Source organism: Aptenodytes patagonicus, chromosome 2, assembly GCF_965638725.1.
Source record: "Aptenodytes patagonicus chromosome 2, bAptPat1.pri.cur, whole genome shotgun sequence".
Taxonomy (NCBI): domain Eukaryota; kingdom Metazoa; phylum Chordata; class Aves; order Sphenisciformes; family Spheniscidae; genus Aptenodytes; species Aptenodytes patagonicus.
In genome coordinates, this window is record NC_134950.1 from 110,138,541 (window position 1) to 110,152,740 (window position 14,200).

Here is a 14,200-nt window from a genome sequence, read left to right on the forward strand (position 1 = left end):
GGGCAGAGAGAAGCAACAACAAGGTTTCTGAAAAGGAGGAAGCATGCAACTACAACAAGAAAAGCTGAACAACTCTCTAACCAGAATTTCTCTCTCATTACTTCCAGTCTCTTTATTATAAAGATCAATTTTAGTCAGAAATTCACTATTTCACAGATCTAAAGCAGTAATTAACTCTATGCTGAGTGCTCTGTCACCTCAACAGCTAGCTTACAGGAACAAGTTGAAATTAGTTCCACTTTTGCCAAAAATTTTTGTTTTCCTAGATTACACCAAAGGCATACAAGAACAACATATACAAAGTTACTGGAAATATTGGTCAGAAAATTGCTAGGAAAGATTATGGAAGTTCTGTATTCTTGTAAAACCACTTCTAATACAAGCAACACAGCTTACTATATTTACTAGAGAACAACTTTACATATTTTCTTCAAAATTATTAAAGCCATTTCATCTCCTGCGTGTCCAGAAGATTAGGCTGTGCGAACCTCACAAAACCACCTCATGCATAAGTAAAGCTGCTAAGAGAAGTGGACATGCCTATGTGATTTTAACATTTCATGAGTGAAACAGATGAAGAAATTTTGCACAAGTTTTTGAAATGATGAGGTTGCCAAAAATCAATCACTTTCTAGAACATGTGCTTTAAACACCCACTTCAGCTTTGTGAGGAGCAGCAGTAAAACAAAAAACCCCAGAAACCTTCATTCTTTTCAGGGAGGTATCAGCAAGAGCCTATTTTAAGTACCTTGAGTTTGTCATCCAGTAAGGAAGGGTTACAGGTAACCCACAAAGCAGTTCAAAGAAAACAAACAAAAAAATAAAGACCCTGCCCCCAACCCCACACATTCTCCATTTGTGTTTCAATACACCTTTATCCTAAGATCAATTACACATTTAAGTCTTTAGATCAGATACCACTGCACTGTTAAACCATCCCCTTTTTAGTCAGGGAAGAACTGAGGCAGAGACTGAAGGAGCTATTACAGCATCAGCCACGCAGCTGCTATGAAAATCCAGGCATAACCGAGCTCAGACAAGTTTCTGCAAGTCTGAGATCTGAGAAACTTCTAGCAAAAGCCATCTGAAGACTAATAGATAACTTCTTGTTTCCCTCTTCGTGGCATAAACTCAAAAGAGTCACAGAGAAGCACTGAGTTACAAGGAAAACACAAATTTTCAAAGCCAAATGCATAAACGAAGTGTACAGTCTTTATGCCAGGAAGTGTAAGAACCACTTGCTTTGAAGTTTAAAGTTCTTTGCATTGACAGAAGTTGGTTTTGTACAGAATATTCTTGGTTACTATTAAAAGCAAGTAGAACAGCAAGCAATCATTGTGGAGAACAACATAAAAAAAGGAACTGATCACACTAATATAAACATGTTCTGCACTTCTTTCAAACCAAAGCAGCACTTTTTATAAACATACAGAAAACCATACAATAATACCTACCTTTCCATGCAAGGAAAAGTGTATTATATACCCTTCGAACACAAATACATTTACTTCTACCTTCACATTCCACACAAGCACTAACTGGTACATGAGAAATGCTACGAAATATCATATTGAATATAAGCAGGATTAATACCAGCAGACAGCGGAGGCTGCTTTGATGTATCCAGAGTGACCTTGACCAATTTGACATTAAAGTGAAACAATAGCTTGGAGTGAGAGAATCTCAAGAGAAAGTGGAACAGTTTCTGAGGTTTAAGAAATTCATGCCCTAACACCCCAGTATCTTTTCTGTACAGAAAAAGCATAATAATCTGTTCAGGAAAAAAACAACATACCATGCTGCCTGGTAACAACAGATTCATGTGATCAGAAAAAAAAAAGATTCTCACAGTTTTAATATACATCTGCTGATCCAAAGTCCTACTAAAATACAGGAATTCCAGTGAAAGCCACTAGGACAAGGATTGCAATAGAAGCAACTACAAAAGACCTTGGCAAATGGATGCCAAGAGAAGGGCTTCATGGTTTTGCTTGTGCAACATGTACTACTGGTGCTGAATCTATCCACAGGCAAAAAAATGTTAAATGTATTTATACATTCTATTTTATGAACAGACAGATTACCCTGAGTCATCTGGTATTTTTAAAATGTAAGCATACTACACTCAATTATTTAATGTTTAACATAATCTTTTCCTTTACCACTTGCTAATATCTGAGAAAAAAAATCCCAGCTTATAAAACACATTACAGTAACCTTTTGTGATGTACAATTACTTACATTTGGTCCAATGTATAATCGGTAACTACCACTTAGTTAAAATAAGTTAACAAAATTGAATCACAATAAGCAAATTCAGAAACAAGGAGAAGATTTTTCATAAAATAATGAAATGTGACAGAACAACCTAACCTTTACCTAACCTTACTTTAAAATACTTAAAGCAATTACTTTTGAAAAGAATTACTGTGGCTAATAATGGAACAATAATAGAAGAAACACATTCGTAAAATCCAATTTATGGGTGTAAGACTCGAGCAAATTTTAAGTCATAGTAAATTCAGCCATTTTACTTCAAAGTTTCACGTAAGAGCTATATGATAATTACGCCAAACACAACTACTCAAATGTATTATAGGATCCGCTGAAATCAACAGTATGATTTTTATGTACCCAACATTAGAAAGACTTTGAAAGCCAATTTGGACATCGCAGATGCACTTTAGTAAAACAACCACACCTTCCACAGTACTGCATACTCATCTTCTTATCAATAAAAAGATTTTAAGGTATCTTAATGTAGATAAAAGCCTTATTTGTTATAAATTAATGGTACTTGGAATCTTTAAACAGTCTTATTTTTCCCAATTGAATTTTCTTTAAATATCAAAACTGGACAAAAAGGTTCCTCTATTCCTTATGGGCATAAATTAACTACACTGCCTAAAAAAATTTCTTAAAGATGCTTCTCAGATTATGTTTTGTAGATCAAGACAGTGAAAGCATGAGTTTATGCCAAAAAAAGTCATTTTGACATTTCAAATAAAAAGTACACACATATGAAATAAAAGCCCACCACTAAGCTTTCCATTCACCAATCACATCTGGAAATTGAGAAGTTGATGTGTGCTTGGAGGAAGAAAATAAGAATCTCAAAGTTATTCAACTTTTTGTGTAAGCCACTATGAAAAATTATGCTAATTTAATATAGTGTAGTAAAGTTTTCTGATAGTCTAATACCTGGTCTGAGAATCTGCTTAAGGTACGTAAAACAAGAAGAGTAACAAAATCCTTTCATTCTCTCCACTGCAGAGTTTAAATCCAAATGCATGTAAATCCCAATTCATCCTCTCACACCATTAGGCCTGAGAAAAATAAATTGCAGATTCACCATATGATTAGTTTAAAAAACGGGCATCACCTTCTGCAAAAAAAAAGAAAACTAGCACAAGATGTTTGAATACTTTATCATTGCCAAATGGAGTTTAAGAAGCGGTGGCCATAAAGAGAAGTGACTGGTAAGTTGAGTAAGAGTAATTCTAGTAAACAAAGTAATAGGTCTTCCACTAACAATTCAAAACAGAAGCTCGCAACTTGCTACACGCAAACACAATTCTCTCTCGGACAGACTAACTGGCAGCTTCCTCCAAATATACTAAATGCCATGGAGAGATATTCTGTATACATTGATACTACAATTTCATTACTCCTTGACTAATTGCAACAAATGGGGTTCCTTTTTTGTTGTTGCAGAACAGCAGCTTGAACTTTTTCCCTTTGCATAAAGTAGAGAGAATTACTTCTGAGTGAACCACCCTCTCAGGTGCAGTGTACCAAAACTTGCTGTTGTCCTCCTGAGTTCCAGGAGTAACTCTTGAGTGACTTTATCACTGCTCTAACATTGACTTTTACAACCCAGTCCTGTTGCTAACAGCCTCCAAACTAATTGCCACTAAAGGAAAAGGAGGGTAATAAGGCCCTTCCCTCACAACATTAGTAATGCTGTTAGGTCTACCATTCCTAGAAATCTAGTTAATCTTATTGACTATTTCTCTTTTCTGCATGAAGTCAATGCTTGGCATGTAATTCTATGCTAGCTTGCAGTACAGCCTGTCACAAGATGTTAGTTACTATTGCAGGAGCTACTAGGTTCTTCATTACTGGAAATAACTTAATTATCTGGGCAATGGACAGAAAAGCATCCAGATAAAGGATTTCATTTTCAAGAATCTCACACATGGGAAAAAAAAACCCCAAAACAACAAACCACACACCACCACCACCAACAAAGTCTCGCCTTCCACAGCAAGCACCATTCTAAAGGAATTCTGTTTCTATATGGAAGTTGTAAATTCTCAATAGGAAACACAAAGAACATACCTCAGAAAGTAATTAAAGTACATTAGTACATTGAGCTTCATAATCACATAGGGAGTGGTAAATAAAAATATCACAACTTCTATAAAGGACTGCTCTTCTGGTTAGGTGCTTTGGCATAGCTGGCAGGGCAAGAGGAATCACAAAAGTATACGCAGTACTGAAAAACATTTGATGGTCATCTGATCTGACAAAAAATACACCCTGCAATCAGAACCACAAATGAATCTAAATTAGAAAAAGTAGGGATGAGGATCTTGAGAACCACCATTCAGAAACAAGGTTTCTTGGTTCATCTCTTCAGTATTTTCAGAATGAAGAAAAAAACCCACCTTAAGTACAAACTCTGGCCTGTATTCGGAGACTGAATCTAGTGTCTCACAAAAAGAGACACTCTGAACAAAGAAAATGAGCGGAGGTTGGATGGAGGTCCAAACCGTCTGAACTGCGTAACTCTTCCAATTCTTTCCCAGAATAACTTGAACAAGGCACAACAAAAACTTCCACATCTCCAATCAATTCTGACTGAAAATTCAATACCAAGACACAGTAAAGGCAGTTTTGCTTGTATGCATGGTTCTCTTCCTCCTCTTATAAATTAGAGAGATGAAATGGAATCCACTTCAGAAGCAATACCCTGACACACAAAAAACAAAAAAAGGGGGAGGGGGAAAGGACAAAAAAGCATGAGGAAATGACTAAACTGTCTGCTGCACAAGATTTCCAAACTGCTGTCATATCCAGCAACCTTGTAAGTAGGGCTGATCTTCAGACCAATTACAGCTGCAGCTGAAACTCATCTGCATCTCTTTTGCCTTCCAAACCAAGCTGTTTGAGAGGCTGAGCCTCCCGAAATAAAAGTCCGTCAATCTACTAGACTTGCTTGTATGCAAAGACTGAGCAAATGTGTTACAGATACTGAAAAAAGAGTAATCTTTTAAGTACAACTTTTGAACATGTGCATTTGGTATAGGATGCAAAGTGCATTGTTATCTTTGTAGCAGATTAAAAACCCTTTGCCTAACCAGTGTCAAGTATTCTGAGTTACCAGTCTATTAAATTAATCCACAAACGAAAGTCAACCACCAAAATTACCCACTAAATGAATTCACTAATTAAAGTAACAAAAACCATCCTTATTCTTGGACCCAACAACTTCTTGAAGCAGCAACAAGAAGGAAATGACTAGTTAATAGACAACATATCCCTTTTACAGCTTTGTCCCAAGAATATTTGAGAACATCAGAGGGAGGGGAAAAAAGCAAGTGTTTTAACATTATCATTGTAAGAAGTATTTAGTCTTCAGCTGCCCTGCTTGATAGAACTCAAACAGGGATATATTAAAGGCACTCGGAAGAGAAATCTCTCTCAGAGGTTCTACTACATATCAGATTTCTATTAGACATTCAACTTTTGCAGACTTGTTTCATTCAGTCAAGAACAATACTGAACCTAGCACTGCAAAAAATCAGTCATTTTAAGTCTTAGAAAAAGTTCTGACCCTAAACCAAATGTTATTTCATCTTCCCATCACAATTAAAGAAGTATCCTAGAAACACTCAGCAGACTGCTCATGGTTCTTCCCACGCCCCCCAGGAGCATGGATTCTGCAGGCACAGGTATGATTACACATCGACTCTGAGATTACACGTACAGGTAACAAACTTTTCTATCTCCTTAGAAAGTCCAGAGAACTACAGATTTAATTGCTTTACAGCCTTCAAGCTCCTCTTTTATAAAAGCTCTGTCTCTTCAAAAAAATTAACACAGACTAAAGTTTGATAGGCAATTCCAAATCAGTGCCAACAACAGCTTTAGACGTTAATTTATGTACCAGAACAATAACCTATTTAAAAAAAACCCCTCTAAAAATTGATAAAGAAAAATAGCAGAACTAAAGTAAGATAGGAAACGTATTCAGTCATCATTTCTTCCATCATATGTCTACACACTTTGCTGTACCACCATCTTCTTAAGCAGTGCTTATCCTACTGAGCAATACAAGGTTACAAGAGTGAACACAGAACAACGGATGCAAAACAGAGGTGGTTCCTCAGCAAATCCATTTACATGCCACTTTATAGGTGGAACATAAAAGAAGGATTTCTCACTTTCCAAACAAAGTCTTGAAGTCAAACACTGAAGCTATAATACAGCAACAGGCACATCTCTCCTTCAAATTAGTTATAAAAGATCCTTACGCACTACCTGACAGAAACAAGTTTGCTACAATCTTCCAAATAGTACTGCAGCACACACGTACAAGGATGAACACAACCCCCTTTTAGCATCTTATAACAACTCCCAGAATGGGGAGATGCTGGAAAATTTCAATAGCGCTCTCATGCAAGGTAGGAATTCAAGAGAAATCCACTGGGCGCATTCTCACTCCAGCTGGAAAATTATAAAACCAACTCAAGGAGTACAGTACTACTCTGAGGTTGACAAGAGAAAAATTTTCTAGGTAACTGGACATTATTACCAATAAGACCTGCAGCATAATGCCAGAGACTAACATATAAAGGAAAAAATTTCTGTTATTGTGGACTCAAAATTAGACCTATTAATAAAATCACTTTAAACATCTGCTCTGTCAAAGATAATAGTAATCAAGCCTGAAATTCAGAAGTAACCATAATTATGAAGACAGTTTTCCAGACAACAGACTGTTCCTGCTTATTTGCCAGTAAGATTAAATAGAAAAGGCTAATCTTCAAAATAAAAATATATTCTTAAAAGCCACTAAGTCAAGTAGTTGTGAAGCAATTTTGAGTTTAGAAAAGTAAAAAGCTATCTCTAATCTACTAATAGTGAAAGTACTAACTGGTTGAGGCATTAGGATACGTGTAGAGTTCCATGTATCTGGATTTTGCCATACTTTGTCTCGTGTAAACCTGTTGAATTCCAGCTCTTAGGTCATCCCATATCTGGTCAAGACCGATCTGTTTAAGTCCATGCGGGTTCTGACTCCTATTAGATGACATTTTGTATTTCCTGTAAAGTCTTCCAGTGCAGCAGCCTGAGATCCGGTTATTCCTCCATCAGAATCACAAGTCAAGTAACATTCTAAACTCAGTTGCAGCAACTCAGTGAGATATTCTTTACATACAAAGAGTGATGCTTCCTGGGAAGATAATCTGCAAAAGGAAAATAAAATATACACGTTATATGACAGTCCAAATTCATTCACACTAGAGAGAGAGACACAAAATTAATGATTTCATTGAAACATTTTCTTTTACACAGATGAGAAATCCATGATGAGATCTGAAATACCAGAACCAAGTAATTTTGCAATTCAGCAATCCACTACAAAATGTGACTGTTAGGTGTCCAGATCTGTCCAAAGCCTGTAGGTACTTCAGTCAGTGCTGCTGACAACAAAACCCTAATGCTAATAAGAAAACGTAACAGTAAAAATCTTTCCAAGCAGCAGACACTATCCTACTAAGAAGTGTTTCCTCCCTATACAACAGTAAAACTCCAGTATTTCCAAACAACTCAGGGTTCTGTGGTAACTCATTGTTTAACAAGAATCCTGATGGATATCCAAGGTTAACCAGAAGATGCTAAAAATAACTATTTTTTATTTATTATTTTATTTTTTATTATTTATTATTTTTACTATTTATCAGTAACTTCCAGACTTGAGATTCTATTACAGGTAACCTGAAAGTCCAAGGTATTTTGCGAGCAGAGAATTTTTCTATCTGGTAAACGTATGCTTACATTGATTTCTTTGCTAAGTAAATGAACACCACTTCCTTCAATGTCATCTTACCAGCAAGAGGATATGCAGCCAATAATGGTGGGAAGAAAGAACAACTAATGGAGTGCACAGAACAAAGACTGCATGAGTTGTGAATGAAAGAATAAGAAACTAAGAAAATGCACTACTCCCATGAGTGCTTAAGCGTACAAAGTTTGGGAGGTGGTGAAGAGATGGTTATCAATTCATCAGCCTCGTGAAATGACAGAGTAGGAAAACAGTCACCTGCAAAGGACTAGTGAGAATATCGAGCAGAGAAGATCCATTTTTACACAAGTCCTTAAAAATATTTTGCAATTTTAACGTCTCATCCATCGTAGCAATAAAATTAAGAAGACACCCAAAAATTACAAAGGAAGTAACACAATTTAAAAAATTAACCCACAAATAACAGAGTTGTAATAACTCAGGACCAACTTACTCTTACTGCAGCCTTCCAATATAAAAAGGGGGCTTATAAGAAAGATGGAGAAAGACTTTTTACCAGGGACTATAGTGACAGGACAAGGGTCAATGGTTTTAAATTGAAAGAGGGCAGATTTAGACTGGATATAAGAAGAAATTTTTTACAATGAGTGGTGAGACACTGGAACAGGTTGCCCAGAGAAGCTGTGGATGCCCCATCCCTGGACGTGTTCAGGGTCAGGTTGGACAGGGCTTTTAGCAACCTGACCTAGTGCAAGATGTCCCTGCCCACGGCAGGGGGGTTGGACTAGATGACCTTTAGAGGACCCTTCCAGCCCAAACCATTCTGTGATTCTGTAACCTAGAGACCATTCACTGAAATACTCAGAACACAGTGAAACACATGAGGACTTTTTGCCATGCTTCTATAGACAAGAACACAGCTTTATGATAAACCTGTCCTGTAACGGAGCCTGCTGGCCAAGGCTCATATGAACCCTTCCATAATTTCAAGGACAGTATAGGCCAAGACCTGATAAATCCTATTATTTGAGCAGCGGAAAATAAAGATATTCCTTCAGGATCTACAGTATGTCATAGATGCTTGTCACAGCCACTTCTAGGCTATTGCAAGTTCCACTCCAGGTTTCACACTGTTTTAAAGATTAAATATTGTTATACCCTCCCTGACCCCCGCTCAATTATTTGTAGGACTTCTCTACTGCCTTTTGTCCTTGACCCTAAAAAGACCTAAGATAGAGACATTTCTTCAGTTTTTTTAGTCAATGACTCTGTCTTACTGCAGTAACACAGAAATTACCACTCCTCATAGTCCTTTGCTATCCATCACCCATAAGCATTTACATCTCAAGCTTTAAGTAAAAAACACCGAGAAGTATTTTAATTATGTCAATGTGAGCAACAAGTACTGTCTCATTTCAATCAAACATAAACTGCTTCTGTAGCTAATTTTTCTTTTTACATGAGCAACAACTACTTAGAAAATTAGGTGGAGAAACAATTATTCAATCAATATATATCTTATAAAACATACACTTAAAATTTAATGTTGCCATTCTGTTTCTATAATTACAGCAAACTGGTTATTAAAGACACATGGGAATAATGCATCATCATGCTGAAGTGTAATACAGATCATACCTTATTTGTATTTAACTTCTTTAATTTCTGGAAATCGAACCTGCTGCAGTACTAATAATGACGACTTTCACGACTCAGCAATGAAAGCCAGAAAGAACAAACGACTCAGCAATGAAAGCCAGAAAGAACAAAGGTCCATGAGTGGCCATTTGCCTCTACTGCGGGAAACACTGTGCACGTTACACACCTCTGATCTTGGACTATGATCCTAAGTCAGCATTGCAATACAAACCAAGAAAATTAATTCGACGTCTACAGTCCAGGAGAAGAAACTTTTTGGTTCCTTAAATTGGGTACTATTTGAACTCTCCACACAAGCAAGAGAAGACACGGTTACAAATCTATAACTCTACTATGACTGCAGTATGCATAAAAAGTAACTCTCTTACTCTCTTAGAGAGTAACCATTACTCTCTTACTGATCTGCAGAAAGCAAGCAGCCTAGAATTAGAGTGCATTTTAGTAAAAATATTTTGGCGTAACTAATACAAAATATTTCACTGCTGTATAAAAGTTCATAACAAAAGACCAACCCCTTGCTAGCTAGCAGAAAGCATAATAACTGTTACAATAGTTCACAGCTGGGCCAAGGTCCCTTCCCAGGCAGTCTGCAGAGGAACAACAGTTGGGGCTCTTACTGAGATGTCTCTTCAGGTGCCAGTAAGAGGCAGCCACCCTTCCATTGCAAGCCTGCGTTCACCAGCTGTCCAGCGGATGTGGAGTTTCCCCCTCTAAGACGATGGAAATATTTAACTTTCTTCTCTAAGCATCTCCTAGTTTTTATGTACCCTGGTGCACCTACAAACACTACCTTTTCCCACGATCTTTTAAACTCAAGGTGTTCCTCATTCACACTGTACTAATTTTCCCTCCCCTCCCTGTAAAGTAACCTTCTGTATTTAAGTCAGGATGTAGCCATGAAAAACAATGCCATGAGAAAGAACTTAATTTTGATTTTTATTTTCTCATGCAGTCCACTATGTGGAAATATCTTTTCTTTATAAGCAATAAATTCCACTGCATTTGACAACATTACCTCACTATCCCTTGGCTGGCTTCCCATTCGAATTTTGCAATTAAAGGCATGAATACAGAATGATAGCATCATGTCACTAACTTCCTAGACTCAAATAATTTACTTCTTCCAGTTAGTTACTAGTTAACATGGTTGGGAAATAAAGCAATAGATGAATAATGCTATAAACTACTACTAATTTTTTTGCAGATTTATTCATGTGCAGAAAAATAGAAAGGTAATTATTAATATATTACCTTAACAGGAGTAAAGTTTCACTACATAAGAATACTTGAACTACAAAAGCATATTTATGAAAGCAACCATTTGTACTTAGTGGTTAAACTAAGTTATGGTGTTACATGTATGAAGAGAGAAGGGGTAAAACAAGGCTTTGTTACTCAGTACAGTTGTTGTTATACACAAACACCCAGTGAAAATATGAAGTTTTATTTCATGTGAACAGTGTAAGTGTAGTTTTCAAAATTATTTTTGTGATTCACGCACAGAAAACCTCTCCTAGGCAAACAATTCTGGAAGGTCAAATCTGGTCCACAGTAGTTACACTGCATCTCTTTATCCAATGTCCTGATTGCTAAACTTATAAAGAGGGAGAAAAGAGAGTTTAGACTAGTCTATCATTTCTCAGTGCCTGGCCTGTGCATAACTGCCAACAGCAAGGTGCCCTCCCGAGAACCATGAATTGCTACAGGTGAATTAAAACCTCATCATTAAGTCATAACCTTTACATCAGTGACACCTCTCACCTTCCAAAGTGCTGTTGGCAAGACTATGCACAAGTCAGTCTTGAACTGACCGTCACCATGGTTTCTCTCCCAAACAGATCAAACTTTCTGGTGACCCGCTTCATGGGCAGGACCACCTGCCCGAGTTGCAACATCCGCTCTGTAGCTCTGGACCAGAGAACCCAGACTTCATTGTATGTTCAGGACCAGCTATATTTACGTGAAAAAAAAATTACCCCTGCAGTTTCCAGCTGATATATACACAATTTGATACAGCAGTGTGACAGTGTTCAAAGCCATCCTATCTTTCAACCCTGCATTCAAGCACTGCAATTAAAACACTGTCAAACAAGACTGTCATTTCTGCCCATGCCAATTGTCAAAAGGAAGCAATATTTCTGCCAAAACTTTAGAACAACAGCCTTGAAGGACAGAGGGAAATGCTATTCCCTCCTTTTCATTACTGGGGGACACACAACATGACACACCTCATATGCAAGGAAACACATTGCATTGGAAAACAGTGGTTTGTTTTTCCTGGTTGTCTAATAATAAACGGTATTTCTTTTAGATATCCCATCTGAGGAAAATTATGCGTATGCCGAATGAGGCCTATAAGAAAATCTGAAAGTTAACCACCCTACTTTTATCTAAAAAAACATAATAAAACCCACCAGATTTACAGCATCTCAAGCCATCTGCTGGAGCAACTACCTCATTTTTATGTCCTAATGCAACATAACTTTCAGCTTCACAGCTCCAAGGCCTATGCATCACCTGTTGTTCTCCCACAACCGCTTATTTCTAAACTACAGATTTCAAGATAGCTTTCTTCAATAATTAGATAGAATTTGAGGTTGTCAGCTTCTTGGCCCAGTAAGAACTTACACGTCCAGAGCAAGGTTTTCCAGCTGACCCAAGAGCCCAGATAGCATTTTTTTAAAGACATAGTAGAGAGGCACAGGACCTAGACTTACATCATGTTCACATATTTTATGCCTTGTCTAATTTCAAACATGAGGAGAACATTCTTGTCATGCCTAATAGCCTGAGCTAAGGTGACCAGATTTAATCATACTAAAACCAAACACATTAGGGAAGAGAAGCAAGTTTCACTAATAAGCTACGGTAGAATGAATGCCATCAAAAATAAGTTCAAAGACCTTTAGTGTTACGAGGTTTCCAAAGTTTACAAGTGTGTATTAAAAGTCAGAATTTCACCTCTGTACACTGCCTCAAATTCATTTTCTAAAACTGAATGCAAGTTTCCCAGTAACAAAAATACAGTACAAGTTCATTTGGACACTGGCTGCAGTTTGACAACTTTTGTAAAAATTGGTACAGTGACCATGTTCACTTAAATGGCCACTACAAACAAAATATCAGCCCTCTGTGCTGAAAGGATAAAGCATAATAAACATTTAATCTTTGGCTTCAAAAGACAAGAAAAAGGAGTAAGTTTAATACAGCCACACACTTAAAAATGAAAAATTAAATTCCTCTTGCCAAACTCCTTCCTCCCCAGTTTTCCAGCTTCACTCTTCTAACTTACTTTATCCTGCTCTCCTGTTGCTGTATTTCAGCAAGTCTGATCCAGAAATTCAACAGATGCTCTTGTATTCAGCAAACAGCAACACTCAGAAAGGTTCCCAACCAGTTTTACTCCCTCAAAGTCTCTGCTACCTCCACACTGAGTCAAGGCAACTATTAAGGTTATTTACCCAAGATACGCAATATGTACTGAACCAATGCCGTACGACACAAGCACACAAAAAGTATTTTCAAAAAACTAAAACAGAAGCACATTAAACACTACCCTTGTTCTAACACAAGCTGTTTGCTTGTTCTCATACTATTTTAAAAACAATTTCAGATATTGGATGCTGGTTTATACTCTAGCTCACATAAATTTCAAAATTGCTACAGTCGAAGTGACCCTAAAGTATTATCGTATCAAAATACTTGGCAAGTTTTTGCCTTACAATAAGCATCCAAAGGCACATCTATTGTTTTCAGTGTTAGGCTTGATACAAGGCATACCAAAAAATAAACCAAACCCCTCTCATAACCAAAGAAGTCAATTTATTATTCATATATCCTCTCTTACCAAACATAGACAGTTTCACAGATAGGACACTGCAAATGATCCATCCTACAAACCAGGCTTAAGATTCCTCTTGAAGTCATGCAAACACACACCTTTTGAAAAGGCATGTAAATGCAAAGTACAGAGCTGAGAACAATATACCTCCCTCCACCGCTAGTTAGCCTGTAAGGTACAATCTACATGATTAATCAGATATAAGCACTGGGGCGGGGTGGGGAGACACTTCAAAATTCTCTTTGCTTTCACCTTTTATTTCTTTGCCTTTACAATTTATAAGCTATTTCTCAGAAATTTTTTTCCAGGTTAAAAAATGTCTCTTGAAGCATAAAGGACACAACCTCCATTCTAGCACACATTTATGTTTGATGGAGTGGAAAGAGACAAGAGAAATAGTTCTATTTTGTCCCTATAATCACTTGCACTCACAATTTAAGATTTCAAAGACACTTTTTATATTCATATACCTGCAAATTAATTATTTTGTGTTTACTTGACTTCAGTTGACGTTACCATCATGAGCTCAAAACTATAATGTAACATAGCTTAGTTGAGCCATGGTCCTGCATGCAACATTTTATAGCATTGACATTTCTGTCCAGAAGTATTTTAGGTCACTAAATATACAGACTATAAACTAGGCAGACAGTTTATGCATGTAA

General features: G+C 36.9%; 1 protein-coding gene across 1 annotated transcript in view; it reads right to left on the reverse strand.

The window, feature by feature from the left end:
* CUL1 (cullin 1) overlaps positions 1 to 14,200 on the reverse strand; it is a 55,543-nt gene that overhangs the window by 31,761 nt on the left and 9,582 nt on the right. Inside the window, exon 2 of the mRNA XM_076330743.1 lies at positions 7,183 to 7,475. Coding sequence (XP_076186858.1) covers positions 7,183 to 7,322 — 140 coding nt within the window. The 5' untranslated portion in view covers positions 7,323 to 7,475. The remainder of the gene's footprint in view (positions 1 to 7,182; positions 7,476 to 14,200) is intronic.